The 17,558-nt window shown below is 39.8% G+C and overlaps 1 protein-coding gene across 2 annotated transcripts in view; it reads right to left on the minus strand.

Moving 5' to 3' along the window:
* ITGB6 (integrin, beta 6) overlaps window positions 1–17,558 on the minus strand; it is a 73,815-nt gene that overhangs the window by 46,657 nt on the left and 9,600 nt on the right. For both annotated transcript variants that reach the window (XM_005859357.2, XM_005859356.2), the window contains exons 6-8: window positions 11,874–12,039; window positions 10,161–10,322; window positions 6,983–7,078 (exon numbers count right to left, since the gene is read on the minus strand). In XM_005859357.2, the coding sequence (XP_005859419.1) occupies window positions 6,983–7,078; window positions 10,161–10,322; window positions 11,874–12,039 (424 nt within the window). The remainder of the gene's footprint in view (window positions 1–6,982; window positions 7,079–10,160; window positions 10,323–11,873; window positions 12,040–17,558) is intronic.

A 17,558-nucleotide genomic window follows, 5' to 3' on the forward strand; every position in this document is an offset into this window, starting at 1 on the left:
AGTAACTGATACAACCTTTGGAGAGCCCCTTGGACACACCCAGGTGAGCTGAGGATGCCACTCCCCTGTGACCTGGGACTTCACTTCTAGCAATGGCTCCTCAATGGAGAAAATGTATGCATGGCTGCAACATTTGTAATGCTGCACAAGTGGAAGAGATCCAATGCTCTCAGTTGTAGGATGAACACATTGCAGTAAATACACTTAATGGAATATGCATGGCCCTGGAATAGAGTAACTGAAAGCTATGCATGTCTCCATGGATAAGCCTCAAAAACATAACAGGGAGTACAACAAAGTGAATGCAATTAATGCCACAAAACTGTATTCTTAAACATGATTAAAATGGTAAATTTTGTTATGTATATCTATACTAATAAAAGGGTAATATGCTAATTAGGGCAGATGTCTTCTGGACGTCCATCCGGATGTCCATCCGGACAAAGCCACAGCAGCTGTGAGGCCTGGGGCTCACAGCAGCCCTGAGCTCACAGTAGCCATGGGCTCAGGCAGCCAGAGCCCCAGCGGCTGCGAGGCCCAGGGCTTAGGCAGCTGTGAGCCCCTGCAGCCGTGAGCCCCTGCGGCTGTGAGGCCTGGGGCTCAAGCAGTCGTGAGCCCTGGCGGCTGCAAGGCCTGGGGCTCAGGCAGCCGTGAGCCCTAGCAGCTGCAAGGCCCGGGGCTCAGGCCTCACAGCTGCCATGGCTGGCAGTGGCAGCAGCAGTGGGATGATGGGGGCGGTGCCTTCCCTTGATCAGCCCGGTCGCCTGCCGCAGGGAGGCCAGACTGCAGCTTAGGCCCACCCCCCGTGGGCCTAAGCCATCAGTAAGACATCCCCTGAGGGCTCCCGGACTGTGAGAGGGGGCAAGCCGGGCTGAGGGACCCCCCCCTCCAGTGCATGAATTTTCATGCACTGGGCCTCTAGTTTTACCATAATTAAAGAAAACCCTGAAATATAACATTGAGTCAAAAAACAAATTGTAGAAATAATATGAAATTAAACTCATAAGCCAAAACTATGCAATTATTTATGGATGTACATATAGTTTTAATAGTACAAAATTCTAAACACTTGAGTTCAGGATACTGAACTTATTTCTATGGGAGGAAAGAGGGGGTGGGGTTGGACAGAACTGGGCAGTTATACAGCAGGCAACTGCATCTGAAATGTTTTATTTCTTTAAAAAAATCTGAAGCAAATATGGAGGCAAAATGTTGAGATTTAAGAAATCTGCATAGTAGGCATATGGATGTTCATTACATTACTCTATTATTCTGTGTGCTTAAACTGTATCATAATAAACCTATATCCTTTGTCAGGCCTTCCCTCCCTCCAAACCCCCTTAGGTTGAAACAATAGATAGTGATTACCATAGATAATAGCTGTTGTAAATGGTTGACCAATGAAATCATGTTTCCTAGCCTGCTCATACCACTCAGAACTTAAATAACCCATAAGGCGGAATCCAAATGTCTCTCTTTTTTCAAATCCACACATTTAAAACTGGCTAAATTAGCAGCAACATCAAAGGACCCTAGTGTTTACTGGCCTTGAAGGATTCTGCCATTTATAAGAATCTCACCTATCAGTTCATCTGTCAGGCAGCTCTGCTCTACCCTTAGGCTTTCACTGCTCAGTGACTTTCGAAGTCAGTTACTATAAAAGGCTGGTAGTCTAGTGGCTATAAATTAGCAAGTTCTTTCACAACATCAATCCACGTTCAATTGCCCTTTAACTCAGTGGTTGAAGCTGTGGACTCCAACTGCCTAGGTTCAAATCCTGGTTCTCTTATGCAACCTGCTTTGTTATTTTGAGTTCTTTTGTCATAAAATGGAGATTAGATGATAAAATGAGTTGAAATACTTAACCCCAGGCTGCTACCTAATGAGCCCTCAGCAAACCTTCCCCATTATTCTCATAATCATAGTTGCATTTTATCTCCGGCCCTCGGTTTCCACCGCTATAGAGTGAAGGGCTTAATCCAACACTTTGGTACTGATAGCATCAAGGGTAGCTTATGATTGCCAATTAATTTGCAGCCCCTTCTAACAAATAGAAAAGAGTAAAAATATTGACAGATATGAAAGCTCTGGCTCCTCAGCAAACGCTCTGCCTTGGGGTCTCTTTCCAGAACGCAACTTCTGAAATGCCCTTATCTTATTCTTTAGACAATTGATTGACCTACAAGTCTGCTCATGCTCTATGAGACTTACTGAGGCAGGCACTGTGTCTCATTCTCCTTTATAGCCAGACACCCTGGTTCTTTGGAGGAGCTCATGAAATGTTTGATGAATGGATGAATAAATGAATGAATGCAATCAATAATGTCTTGGTTTTAAATCATATGCTAGACATTCTGGGTGTTGTGTAAATCTTGAAATATGTTAGGGCTTGTATTGATGCAATCCCATGTAATAGTTCTACATGGGTTGGCTTAATAGGCATCTCATGAAGACCCTACTTTAAATCTGTATCTTTTTTGTTTTGTTTATCGTCTGGATTACAAGCCTTTGAGTTCTTTAGAAGAAAAGTACTATATGGACTCTATGAGATAGCAACTGATGACTTTCATGATTGCGATGTATTAATCAGACTAGAAAATATTTCTAACAACTTTGCCTTGATAATCTGAGGATGAGTTTTATTTCTGAATCCTCCCTCTCCAAGAGAGGTTTTATTAATGATGAAAGTGTAGGCAGCTGGCTCTCCTCAGCCTTTGTTCCCAGAACCTCAATTAGAGAGAGAAATCAGAATCCTTTTCATTACACCTGAATTAAAAAAAATATTAACTCCATGGATATTTCTCATAATCCACACATTTTCTCTATATTCTTAGATGATTTTATTTTTTCTAAAAGCCTATAAATTTGGAATCCCCAATTATAGGATGGGATTGATAGGATAAAGAACAACTTTCTAGATCATGTTCGAAAATTAGCTATCTCACAGCTAAATATATTTTATCTGAGCAAAGATCATTGGAATCCTTCATGATTCCCACCCTCCAGGCTGAGTCACTGACTATTAAAGCTGGAGGTTGTGTGTGTGTGTGTGTGTGTGTGTGTTTTGTAAAAACTGAGGCCAGAAATAAAGGGATTTTCATCCCATCAAAATTGTTTTGATCTTTCCCAACAGTGAATATTCTAAAACAAAACAATAACAAAACAGCTAACAAATAGCAAAAGGATCCAATTTTTGTTTTACCTTCCTTCCTAATTTCTCTTTCACTTTTCAACTCTCTTGCTACCGTGAAAAGCTCAAAAGATAAACAAAAAGAAGAAAGAAGGGGTGATATAAAAACTGGGTTATTGATTCCTGAAAAATTGAGACTCATATATGGTCGATACATTTCACAAGCTACAAGAGAACATCAGGCTCAGAGCATATTGTGGCTACTCTTCATGCTTTTTTTTTGGATATGACGACCGTCAAGAGGGCAATTGCTCAGGGGTTTCCTTTCATGGCCTTGTAAGGAGGCTCTGGAGCTTTTCCAACAGTTTGGTACTAAGACTGATGGCAAAGTACTTCTTTCCTCTCTGGTGCCTCTGGGTCAAAGTGGAAGGGGAGGGCGATGGGGTAACCCAGGCTGCAGGGATGGCAGTAGCAAGGGTCAGGCACCCCCACTGCTCCTGTACGTGGGCTCCCTCAACCGTGACAGGTATTTGTCACCCAACACTCCAAGTTCTTATTTAGAAACTTTCACTCCATTTGGGAAAAGATAAGGTGCTTGCATTGCAATTTTTAAAGAATTCACTCAACAAATACTGAGAATCTACTGTATATGGAGAATTGGCCTAAACAGAGAGTTGAGCAAGACTCAGCTTTCTCCTTAAAGAGCTAATAATCGAGGGCTTTTTTCCTCCAGAGAGAAGGGTCCTGCGGTGGTATAAAAACCTGCTTGGGTCCCCTGTCCCCATGCTTTAGACACATCACTCTGTCCTGATAACCATGGGGACGTCAATTAGTGATCATAGGTGTTACTGACTAAACTGGATGTGTCTATTGCCAATACATCTTGTTTACTTCCCAGGTGCTGTGTTTCAACATTGCATCATAAATACCAGGTCATATAATAATTATTGTTATTAACTTCACAACACTCACACTTTCCAGGCAGATGTAGACATTTTGAAAGATATAGGCTATTTTAAAACCTTGAAAATAATGCCAGGTGATTAATAATATGATTTTACAATGTAGTACAGAACACCGATTTAATTGCTTTTTAACTCAGTATTTCACTAGAAAGGAAAGACTGATAAAATTAGATAGTTGGGGTTTAGTAGCCTGATACTATCCTAATGTAAATTAATAGTAAACATTTGAAAACAACAGAGGAGGTTAAGACATTTTTTTTTAAGCTTGGATAATTAAACCCTGCATCAAAATGGTATTTAGCACTAGAATATAATATACTACCTACTGCTCAGTCTATTATCTATCATTATCTTTTGAACCCTGTAATTGGACAAAGAGGAAACTATTCATAATAATCAGTTTGTTCAAAATCATCTGTTTGCTGGAGTCTGGGGGTGCACATTGCAGTCATATTGAACTGAGGTGAAACTGCTTACTCCCTCCTTTCCATTGTTTGTTCATCGCTGTTACCACAAAGTGCAGCAACACTACACACCTGGGCAGTCCAAAGCATCTTACCAAAATTACCGAAAAAATAGTCGTTTTTCCCTGCATCCTATGAATGGGCAACGTAAGTCTTATTTGCTGCAAGACAGGATGTCATTGAACCTGGCCCATCCCCTGCCAGGGGTGTATCACATAATTATGCTTAACACAGCACTGGGGCAAGCAATCTGTCCTCTGGAATTTCCATTAGATTCAACCACTTAGTGGCTTTATTAATCCTAGCGCTGGTTTTATTTTTCAGTTATTCTTTGGTAGTTATGTTCCTTCTATTACAGCTATCCAAACATCAAGGTTGCACAGGGTTTCCTGTACACATTTAAATCTAAGAGATTTAAATAGAAAAGCAACACAGGCCATTATTGGTCTATTTTCAGTTTTCATTATCAATAAAACAAGACATCAGCATTTTCATGCTGTGTGAAGCCTTCAGGGAAGTGCAATGATGCTGTCATTATCTTCAGACCAGGCTGCCGCCTGCCCCACTGATGCAAATGGAATGGCGAGTCCAATAAAATTAAAATAAAATCACGAAAGGACTGGAGTCACAGAGTGGACTGCTGACCTGGTCCCCTGCATGGCTCCCTGAAAATGTCCCTTTGAATTTAGCAGAACCTGGATGGTAAAGACCACAGATCCTGACAGAACATAAATTCGTCTCATAATGACATTAGCAGGCAGTCAAAATAAATGTCCTGCTGTTACATTAGAGGCAGGCTCTAATCTGGTGTTTTCCATGGAAATGATCATTTTCTTTGCAACGGGAGGACGGAGGATGCAACTAGCTTAAACCCGACAGGTTCTGTTTTGCCATATAATTATTTTCCACCTTCCTCTGTCTTTTTAATAGCAGTTTTGAGGAGCTGTATAAATGAATTGTGAGTTTTAAAGACTATTACCAACATGAGTTATGGGTGTTCATGTTCATGATCATCAGTCGTGTTTCCCTGACTCTCCTTTTAAGAAAAGTTCTTTTTTTTTTTGCAACCCCTCCTCTCACTTCTAAACAGGAGCCCTGGTGTGGAGGAGGTGTTGAGACCCCCAGGGTCCTCTCATGCTAGCCTTAAGGATCAAAGGCAGAATAGACTCACTATTGTATTTGTGTATTGCAGCTCTACTACTTAAAACCATTGGCAACAAGTATCACATACTAAAGAGCCCTAAGAAAATGCCCAGATCAGGTGAACCCACGTGGTCTCTGAGAACAAAGGCATTGGGTATGCAGCTTGATTGCAGGGGACTTCCTTGGTTTTCAGCAGAAGGCAATCTCACCTGGAGTACAATATCCTCCTCTCATTAAAAATGCAAGATAGAATCTCCTCCTGAACCCTTTCTACAGAACCTGATGCAAGTTCATGGGCTGCGCGGTCCTTAGCAGTGAGTGGCATTTAATCAAAGCCTCTGTGAAATAATCTCAGAGTTTCCTGAGCCCTGTTAAGTCACCAAGCTTGTTAAGAGGCCCTTTCAAACAGAATGGGAGATCAGACTCTGAATTTAGGCGTGTTTGAAGCTTCCGCATAGAAGTCAGAAACAATTTAATGTACACCTATTTCCTCTGCATTTTCCAGGGCCCAGGCTGCAGACTCACTACTTCCCTGTGGCATTGCTCATTAGGAATAGATCATTTGCTAGTCTCCCATTTCATAACATGTTGGCACATTGTTCTCCTTAGGCTGAAAAGACACCACAGAAATCTTTTGATTTTGCACAAGCATTTTATAGTTTATGCATTGGTTTCCAAACATTATTTCATCTAATGAAACCATTCTCTGTCTGTATGTGGGTGGTGCTTCCATCCCAAAACTTGAACTGCAGACCAGCTGCTTTAAGGGGGAAATAACATTTTGGCCCAATTTAACAACTTTTTCTTTCAACTTTCACTCCTCAAAAGCTTGAATTGTGTCTCTACTTACATATATTTTTATGTGTCTAATTTGCAAATCTCAGAGAATTTAAAGTCAATTCTCCTCCCATTCTCATAATTTTCTCTGCTTTCTGTTGATTCCTTCCTTATCAGGTGAAGTAGTTCAAGGAAAGACAGACTAATTTTTCATTAGGTAGGTGGTCCCATGCTTATTGGTCCTCTCTTTCACTTACATTTTTCATTTCCACGACTCTTTCTTCCTTGTTTCACCATAGCTCTGTCCCCCACTCCTCTCTGCACTGCCGTATTTATAATTTAAATTGCAAACAGTAACTGAGTCCACTTTGCCAAGTGTCCAGTTTAGTTGGCATGTGTTAATGACTTTCTAATGGCATCCCCTGTGTTCAATTCATAGGGTTGATGTTAAAGTTTCATGTTGAATAGTGCCCCTGAAAGAATCTCCTGCGTTGTTTGCTTACCTCATATAAATGTACTTGTTCTTGGGTTACGGCAAAGATCAGTAACACGTTATTTTGCACCAGTTTGTCAATGAGTTGTCCAATTGTTGGATATTCCTAAAATTAATATATAGATTTTAAGTATCATCCTAAGAAAAACATGCAAAATAAAGAAAAGACCGTTTCTTTCAGGTATCTTAATGAGTTTGACATTTCAATGCTCGTAGGCATTATTGTATCTGTCACTCTAAGTAAACAAATACACAATTAGCATTATTTAGTTAATTTGTTTAATAATCATTTCCTAAATCTTGTAAATCCAGTGAATTCCTAAATCAGTGCCTGTCAGTGACTATGGTGTATTTATGGTCTGTTACTTCTAAGGGAGATCATTTGAAATGTATTTAACAATGAGGAGTAGGCCATATTTTCACATTTTCTCTTCTAAGAACCACTTGCCAGCAGTCTCCAGTTAGAGGGAATGTTAGAGGGGAGAGAGGTAGTTAGTCTATGAAGGTCGGGACTAGGTGGCTCTTATAGCTCTGAAACTGGCCCTGCAATCGCATGAAGTGGGCTGAGGCTGAGGAATGGCACACAACAACTCCCACGTCTGTCAGATTTGAGACATTCCTATACCAGTTCCTGGGTTTGGTCTTATTGCCTTTTGATGCCACTAATTAGTTTTAGGGGACCCTGCTATATTTTTACAGGACAGTTGAAAACACATTGCACATCATTCCCAAGTGATAGGATACTTTAAAAAGTAAAGAAGCTGTTTGTTATCAGATCTGAAGATGGCCACTATTTTCCAAGGCTGAAGAACACACAGCACAGTTGCCTCTTACAGTATATGAATCCAAATGTGGATCATGGAGAAAGAGGAAATGCACGTGAAAGAGTAGTCTGCAAACAATTAAATTAAGAATTTGTCGATGGTTCTGAAGTCAGCCAAAGTGGAGAGACACTGTATACTGGTGTGGTGTGTTCACATGTCCTCAGCACTTTAGGTAAATGACCCCACGGCAAATCTGGCTGTGTAATACATGCTTTCCACACCATTTGGATTTTTATTAGTAGATATTGATAAAATCCAGATAATATAAATCTTCCTGGGTCTGACATTTTCAGTCTCCTTGGCTGTTCAACTGCCCAAACCCTGAAGCATGAATTTCTTCAGTGATGACCCCTCCTTATCTCCACGTGTTCTCAAACCTTTCAAATTCTGTGCATGTGTAGTCAGAATCATACCATGTAGCCCCTCCTGGGTGTGCAAACATGATTTTCCATTTGATCCACATCAATTGGCTTAGTTCCCACACAATTATCTTGTAAGTTCCTCAAAGCCAGGGACCATGTCTTATTACTTTATGGCTCCTGGAGCCTGGCCCAGTGTTGTGTGCATAGGAAGTGCTCAAAGGGTGCAGGGAGCTATGTTACAGGCAGACACAGAAATAGTTCATGGCTTCTGTGCATTTGTAGAAACTCAGCAAGAATTAATTGAATATTTATTAGATGAGAAGGTCATATTAAGCAACAGGTAATGTTTGCTTCTATGGTCCTACTTTTTCCAAGATTCTATTAGGGAGATTTCAATAATTGCAAAAATGGGGTGTGGGGAGGAGCGGACTCACTCTCACAATTTCTTGCTCCTTGTTGGCTAAAAGACAAAATGTGGCTGCCCTCATTGACCTTGTAATATGGAAAGGCAGTTTATATGATTAAAGAACATATAAGTGTGGGGAATACTATTGATCAAAAATTAGGAGAAAATATTCATGTTGAAGTTTAGAAATTTAGGCAAGAAATGGTAGCAGATATTTGTGAACCATTAGATTTTTAAAAATTAATTGGCAGCACCGTATTAAGCATTTATATGCATTATCTCACTGAATTCTTTTTTTGGAGAATAGTGTTTTTCAATCTGAAATTAGAATTCTTCCTCTTTTTCTTTCTCTTTCTCATTCTTTCTCTTTCTCATTCTTTCTCTTTCTCTTTCTCTCTCTCTCTTTCTCTCTCTCTTTCTCTTCCCCTTTCTCTTTCTCTTTGTCATTCTCTTTCTCTTTCTCATTCTCATTCTTTCTCTTTCTCATTCTTTCTCTTTCTCTTCATCTTCATCTTTATCTTTAACTTTTTTCTCTTTCTCTTTCTCTCTACTCCATACAGGTCTACAGCATTGTCATTTTAAGAAGTCACTTAAATTCTCTGTAGCATATTTTTCCAGATATTACTAGTAAGTGGGGATAATATAACTTTCTCAGGTTGTTGCTTCATAATTCAATTCTATTTCTTAGTCAGCACCCACTGCGTTCCAGGCACTCCTGGCCCTGAGGAGCACACATTAAATAAACAGAGACAGACATGAGCAAACACATTTCCACATAGTGATGGGCAAGAAGACATCTAGGTATGGGAGCAAGGGAGAGGCGATCACTACCTGGCCCAGCAGAGGTAAAAAAGGGCCCCCTGGAGCAGCCATGATCAATCTGGGTTTTAAGAATAATTAAGTTTCTCAGCAGCCTAAGATGGAAGAGCATTCGAGACAGAGGGAATAGCATACGCACACACATGGCAGCTTTATGGTCTGTTCAAAGAAAGCAGTTACATACATAGGACTCTGGTGAGAATTGAATGAGATAATGTACATTGAAGGAACTCTGAAAATTTTACTTTGTTTTACAAAAGTCAAGTATTTTTTTTCCTTGCATGTCACCAGCATTTTTTAAATGACAAAAAATACGCCAAATGTGAATACGCACCGAGCAAGCAGTACTTGACTAATTGTTCCCATAGAGCCCTGGTCTGGGAAAGCATGGCCTTATTTAAGGAGCATGCACTGGGCCCATCATTCACAGTAACTCCTAGGGGATGACTGTTTTGGTCTGAGCCCCCCTTTCTGGGGCTGTGGTTGGGAACAGAATGAACTGACTGTGTTGCTGGCCTCTGGCTCTTTGAAAAATTGGGAGGTTCTGGAGTCATCTGGGATATAGCAGATCCAAACTTCTCACATAATCCCACCACCCACCTGTACTCCTGTGGGAACCCCTGTGGGTGGTGAGGATTGAGACAGGGAAATCTATTCATCTCAAATCAGGAAATGTACTGTGTGCACCAAGTGTGGGTTATCCTATGTCCTACAGCCATTATTGCTTCATTTGCTTTCTAATATCCCTGAAAACAGTGTAGAGTGCAGATTACACACCAAGACAGTTGACATGGAGTATTCATTCTTGCTGTCCAGGTGACAGAGCCCATCGTTAGGAATGACGATGCCTGCCAATTTGCTGTCCATTCCAAAATGAGAATCGGCGTCGCTCACAAAGACCAGAAGATGGAGGGAGTCATTCCGCCAGCCGATTTTTTCCTGCATTGAGAGAGAAACATTTGGATTGCATTGGATAGAGGCAAGCATTTATCGAGAGTGAATCAATTATGATTGGACACATTCAGAATATAAAAATTGTATTGCTGGTCTATTTTAGCTGTTTTCATCTATTATGAGTTGATAATATTAATGTATTAAAAACACAAAATTTTTGTGATGTTTGTTTCTTTCTAGCATTTTCAGATGATCTATGCTTCAGAAAAAAATAGTTCCACTACAATCAATATTCAGTTGATCCCAACTTTTACATGGTTATTTTTACTGTCCATTTTCAATGTACCAGAAAAATAAGGGGAGGAAGGTCACAGATTATCCCAAATCCAAGATGAAGCCAAACTAGGCGGAATGCAGCACAAAATGGAACCTGAGTAAGCCTGTTTTATTCAACTGTCACCCAACATTTAAGCACATATGTCTCTACTGTATCGTCCAAAAATTATAAACATAATAGAAGGATTAGAATTGCTTATCAAAGTATTGCCTCAAGGTACTGCCAGTTAAAATGGTCTATTGGCTGTTTCTTAGCAGAGCTCTCCCCTTCAGTTAACAGTAGTCCTGGAACTAATTGGGCAAAAGCTCATCCTGGCTGCACCATCCCTCCTTCTCCTTCTCCTTCTCCTTCTCCTTCTCCTTCTCCTTCTCCTTCTCCTTCTCCTTCTCCTTCTCCTTCTCCTTCTCCTTCTCCTTCTCCTTCTCCTTCTCCTTCTCCTTCTCCTTCTCCTTCTCCTTCTCCTTCTCCTTCTCCTTCTCCTTCTCCTTCTCCTTCTCCTTCTCCTTCTCCTTCTCCTTCTCCTTCTCCTTCTCCTTCTCCTTCTCCTTCTCCTTCTCCTTCTCCTTCTCCTTCTCCTTCTCCTTCTCCTTCTCCTTCTCCTTCTCCTTCTCCTTCTCCTTCTCCTTCTCCTTCTCCTTCTCCTTCTCCTTCTCCTTCTCCTTCTCCTTTCCTTTCTTCCCTAATTCCCTAATTCTCCCACCTTCTAGGAGCTTCAGCCTGTCCATTTCCTGATATTTTCCACAAAGAGCTGTCACCTGAAGACAGGGGAATGATTCCTATGGATATGTTGCTGACTGTCAAGGACAAGTGATGTTCCTGCACTGTTGTAGAGACCGTGTGGTTTTGAATGCTTATTTTGTTACTTCAAAACAATAGATACCTATTCATATGTAGAGATTTATACTGATTCAGGTCATCTTTACTTTTTAAATGACTTCTACCTTTGATTTTTTACCATGATTAACTAAAAAACTAATTAATCTGATTTAAATTTTTGAAAATTAATCACACATGACTTATAGTAAAATTTCCCCAAGACATCTATAATTTTATTAGGATACCAAAATATTAGGCATAAAACTGTCCCATTGTAACATGATTGAATTAAAGATTTTACAGAGATTCTGTTTTAATAAAAATATCAAATGTAGAAATATGGCAATTAAAGTAAAGATTAAGTTAGCCAAGCGTTTCAAAGCAGATGTGTTAATAAGAGATGAAATTTGTATTATCAGAGTAAAACACACTTTCCCTCATACCTTACACACAGCAGCTTGCATAATTGCATCAAATCCACCCTCAGGTGTGTCAATATTAGCAGAAATTTTCTGATTCTTCACAATTTCATTGAATTTTTCAGCATCATTTGTCAATGGCAAAATGTGCTTGAATCCAAAAGTAGGTAAGCAGAAGTATGGAATACTACTACAAAAGCAAAATGTGAAAAGATTCTTGATGAAATATGAGATAACACACAAGTTATAGACCTAATAGTCTGGCAACATTTTCTTACATGATAATGAATTTTTCTGAAGAGCCTGACTATAACTTGGCTATGAGTCTCTCTGCTAAGGTTGTTGTTATCATTTCCCACCCACCCCTTCCAAATTAACCATATTATCTAACACTTAGAGATCACTGTACCTTACACTGGCTCAAGCTCAGATAATAGGTAATCAGGTGATTAAACTCTCCACTCCTGTGTGTGTGTGTGTGTGTGTGTGTAATCATTATCTCCTATTGCCTCTCAATTCTCAGCCTTACTACAGGGTGACTCATACTCAATGACAGGTATGAATCACCCTGTAGCAGGGCTGAGAGTTAAACCTTTCTTCTTCCTCCTCTACTCCCTCCTGCACTCCCAGCCCTGCTGCCAATGTCCCAAAAACCAGAGCAGGGCTCTTGGTTCTAGATCCCAACTCTACTATGACCGAACAGACTGTTCTGGACCAACCTAGAAATAAAACCACCACTTAATACAGTTTACATATGGGAAAATGTCATGTTAGGATATCTGCCCCAAAATATTACAGTAGAACAGAAAAAGCTAATCATAAATTCAGCCACATCTTATTCAGAAAGCCAGTTAGTAACTGTGCATAAGACCTGGGGCAAGTTACTCAGCAGTCTGAGTTGTAGGTTTTCATTTATAGAATGGAGATAATAGTACAGAGCAAACATTCTTAAAGTGAGGCCCCTGGACCAGTAGCATGATTATCACCTGTCATAAGTGTAAAATCTGTGGTACTATTCCTGACCTACTGAGTTAGATATGTTAGGGGTGGGCTCAGAAATCTGTGTTATTCTAAAGCTTGAGAAACACTGGTGTAGTAGAGACAAAAGGTATAGCTCCCAGTGAGGTTGTGGTGTGCTGTCTGGGGAGAGCTGGTTGACTCTTATAAGAGCAGCTTTGCAGGTTCAGAAGCCTATCTTGTCAACACAGATAGAGCTAGTACATCTTGTAGGGTCAGGCTCCTGTTCACCAAGTTCATCTGTCTGAGGTATACAGCCAATCCTCATCATTCATAATTCCATATCTGCAAACTCACCTACTTGCTAAAATTTCTTTGTAACTCCCAAATCAATACTCTCAGTACTTTCTCAGTCATTCATGTGAATGCACAGAGTGGCCAAATAATTGAATCACCTGGTACACATGTTCCCAACTGAGGTCAAACAAGACTTTGTCTTCTTGCTTTAGCTTTCATGCCATAAACAGGTGTCCTTTCCATGGTCTATTTGGTGCCATGTCTTTTGCATTCTTGTGCTTTTCATTGGTGATTTTGCTGTTTAGAAGGGCCCTCAAATGTGGTGCTGAAGGGCTCTCTAGTGTTCCTAAGTGCACAAGGGTGTGACGTGCCTTATGGAGAACGTAAGTGTATTAGATATGCTTTGCTCTAGCATGAGTTATAGCAGTTGTTGGCTGTGAATTCAATGTTAATGAATCAGTAATATCTATTAAACTAGAGGCCTGGTGCATGAAAATTTGTGCACTGAAGGAGGGGGTCCCTCAGCCTGGCCTGCCCCCTCTCACAGTCCGGGAGCCCTCAGGGGATGTCCTAAGCCACAGTCTGGCCTCCCTCTGCGGGAGGCGACCAGACGGCAGATTAGGGGAAGGCACCACACCCATCACCCCCTTGCTGCTGCTACCTCTGGCCTCCCTCTGCGGTAAGTGAACAGGCTGATCAGGGGAAGGCGATGCGCCATCACAAATCTGCTGCTGCCAATGCTGGTCACTGCAGCTGCCTGAGCCTCAGCCCTCACAGCCACTGTGGGTTGCCTGAGCCTCGGGCTGGCCCTGGCAGTGGCAGCCGCCATCTGTGGCTTGCCTGAGCCTCAGGCAGCCACTTTGGCTTTGTCTGGAAGGATGTCTGGAAGACATCTGCTCTAATTAGCATATTACCCTTTTATTAGTATAGATAGGGTGTTATACACAGTAAACAAAATTATATATTGATCAGTTGCCGAAAACATGACCAGAGGCTCACAGGAACCTAACCTTGTGTCTCTTCTAGGACCAATGGTTTAACATTTGCTAATTCAGTGTTCCAGGAGACTACACAACAAGACTCTTGTGAATAATGAGAATCAATTGTATGTACAAATCAGAATGACTATGGATTCATTCATACAGAGTAATGGAGTTCTACTGGGACCAGAATGCTGCTGTCTGCAAGGGTAGTCATTTTCTTACTATCAGTAGACTTTCACAGAAAGCAGGTCATAATCTGATGTGTCCTCAGGATTCAGAACAAGGGGAATTGGAGGACCCCAGCACTGACTGGTACAGTTTGAGACGTCCCAATGCAACCATCTCCAGAATGGATGCTCCTGGTCACCCCATCTGTGGTCGGCTAATAAAAGTTTGGGAACCTAGGAAAGCCAATGACACTAGAAATTGTAAGTGCCTTGGCTAAGGCCCTTGGATTGAATGTGGCCCATACTTACATCTGTGATCCCTGTTTCTTCGCCCTCCCCTAACCTACCAATTCTGTTCATTCTTTCAGCTATGACAGGATACCTGGCCTGGTGGGCCCAGATGCCAGTCTGTCACTTCCAGGGAACTTTTCATATTTTCTTTCTGATTCATTATATTAACTTTAGCTCTCAGAGGCAATCTTAAACTCTTATTTTTAATATTTTGCATGAGCTGTCATTGAAATTCTGAAGAGTTGACCACAGATAGCATCTATGGTCCTAATAGAATAATGGTGAGGCTTGAATGAAATAAAATGCGTGAAATACACAGCACAATGAGCTTTTCCGAATAAGTGCTTCCTAAACATTAGTGTCATTTCTTACATAAATCACTTCACACAGAGTCTACATTTGGCTAATGATATCTCTAGAATCATATATTTTCTCCTGATTAAAATAATAATGTATGTTCATTAAAGAAAATTTGGGTTTTATGTAAAAGTGTAAACAAGAAAATGAAAACATAAATTTTAATGGTTATGAGATGTATCATAGTTTATTTGACCATCTTTATTACTGATAATTTATTTCAGAAACTTTTCAGTAATTAAATAATGTGTGATCCTTTGAACACTCCAAAAAGCATTACAGATTAGATTAAAACAAGTTTTACAAGTGTGGTGCACAGACCCTCTGACATCCCTAAGATCTTTCAGAGTGTAAGGTCAAACTCTTTCACAATAACAAAAAATGTTATGTGCCTTTTTCATTGTGTTGACATTCGCAGTGATGATGCAAAAGCAACAGTGAGCAGAACTGCTGGTGCCTCAGCACAGATAAAGGCACCAAGCTGTGTAGTTGTTCTTACATTTTCACCAGCAAGCATTTACTAGAATAACTTTTAAAATGCAAGTTTTTACTTGATTGTCCTTGATGGGGCAGTAAAAGTTACTAATTTTATTAAGTCTACACCCTTGAAAGCATGTTTAAACATTTCTTTCTCTGTATGACCAAGACAGAAATACGCATACAGCATTTCTGCTGCTCACCAAAGTAAATGTTGATAGTAGAAAAGCACTTTTGTGATTGTTTGAGCTAAACTGGCCCCCTTTTTTTATAGATACGGAATACTATCTTCACCTGAAAGATGCTTGACACACTATTAATCCAACTTAGATATTTGGCAGACATGTTCTTAAAAATGAGAAAAGTGAGGTGTTACTTCAAGGAAAACAACCGTTGGTATTTGTTGCCACAGATAAAATTTGAGGTAGTTTGAAAATTAGAATTTTGGAAAACTTTCATCTGCCACCTATGAGATTAATAGCTACCCAATGTATTAAGAAATATCTGATGATCTTGATGATGATATTAACAAATGGGATACTTTTGACATTGTATCATGAAGTTGGGAAGATCTGCCTAACTCAGTGAAGCAATGGTTTTCAAAGGATCAAAGCATTTTATTACAAAATCACACACATTAGTAAAAGCCATTCAAAGTGCAAGACAGACCAATGGCTTTTAACATGACAGAATATGAAAAGTTCATTGACATTGTTTCAGATTCCATATTGAAACTAACTTTTATCTTTTGTTTAGTTTGAATGTAGTATCAAAGAAGAATACCCACAGTCATGAGAAAAAGCTGTTAAATGTGTCTCTCTTTTCTAACTATATATGTGATGTTTGACTTTCCTCATGGAATTTAAGCAAAACAAAGTATCTCAACAGATCAAATGCAGAAGCAGGTATAAGAATCCAATTGTCTTTTATTAAACCAGATGTTAAGAGATTTTTAAAAATGTAAAAACAAGGCTAATCTTTTTGTCTTAGAAAAAACAGTTTTTTAAAAAGATGTGTTATAGTAATATACAGTGCATTTCTTATTGTAATTATCAAATAAATTAATAACTAATGATTTTTTAATATTTGTTTTCTAACGTGCTGGATATTGATAGATATAACCTACACAGTCTAAAGCTCTCGAGGGAGGTCTTAATTTTTAAGAGTGTAAGAGAGTCCTGAGATCTAAGTTTGAGAACCATTAGATTAAAATTATTAAAGATACTAAGTGTTGATGAGAGGAAGAAAATTAGCACTTTTGAATGTTTGTCATGTTCTGAGCTCATTCAATTCTCACGATTGCCCGAAAAGGTGAATATTATTATTTCCATTTAAAGGTGAAGAGAGCGAGTTCAAAGAGAGTAAGATTTTGTCCAAGGTTATAATTTAAACCCAGGTCTGAAAAACTCCATGCTCTTTCCTCTTACGTCTTATTGCCTTTCTACTAAATAACATTTTTATTCCATAATTACAAGGTTTGGCTTGATCAAAGGATTGACTTTTGTGTTTAGTGTTTGAGTTCTTGGTGTGTATATGTATGGGGGGAGGTATCTGGGCAAAGAAATTGGGAGCATTAAGGATGTAATGGAAAAGGAAAAAAAATATAATGTTGCAGCAAAAAAAGAACTTTATATATAAGTTTAACTAATGGTAATTTTGCCAACAAGAATAAAATAAGCAGTTTAGAAAATAGAAAAATATTGACCTTTCAAGAGATCTAATATATAATACTCTATTATTGATAGTAGCTGCCATTTATTTAGAGCTTCAAGCCCAAGCCCAGTACTAAATGCTTCCCTTCATTACCTCCACCAATCCTTAAAACCACTCTGTGTGATCAGCTGTTATTCCAAACTAAAGCTTTGAGAGGTGAAATGATTCACTCACGGGGACATTGGGAGTGAGTAGACGAATCTGGACTTATTCCAGGCTGACTCCAAAGCCCATGCTCTTAACCACACCATACCATGTGCCTGCTCCCCGAAGGGTTTCAGCTTCTGGAGGATGGGGCCCAGATCTTTTTTCCCAGGGATCCCATGCCTAGCACAATACTTGGCACATAGTTGGAGCTCAGTAAGTTTTTGTTGAATGGATGAATGAATAAATGAATGCATGAATGAAATGCAATCAAAGCTATAAAATGCCATACTGCTTTCCTTCTCTAGAAGCCTGATTAAGAA

This window comes from Myotis brandtii, unplaced genomic scaffold (genome assembly GCF_000412655.1).
Source record: "Myotis brandtii unplaced genomic scaffold, ASM41265v1 scaffold125, whole genome shotgun sequence".
Classification (NCBI taxonomy): domain Eukaryota; kingdom Metazoa; phylum Chordata; class Mammalia; order Chiroptera; family Vespertilionidae; genus Myotis; species Myotis brandtii.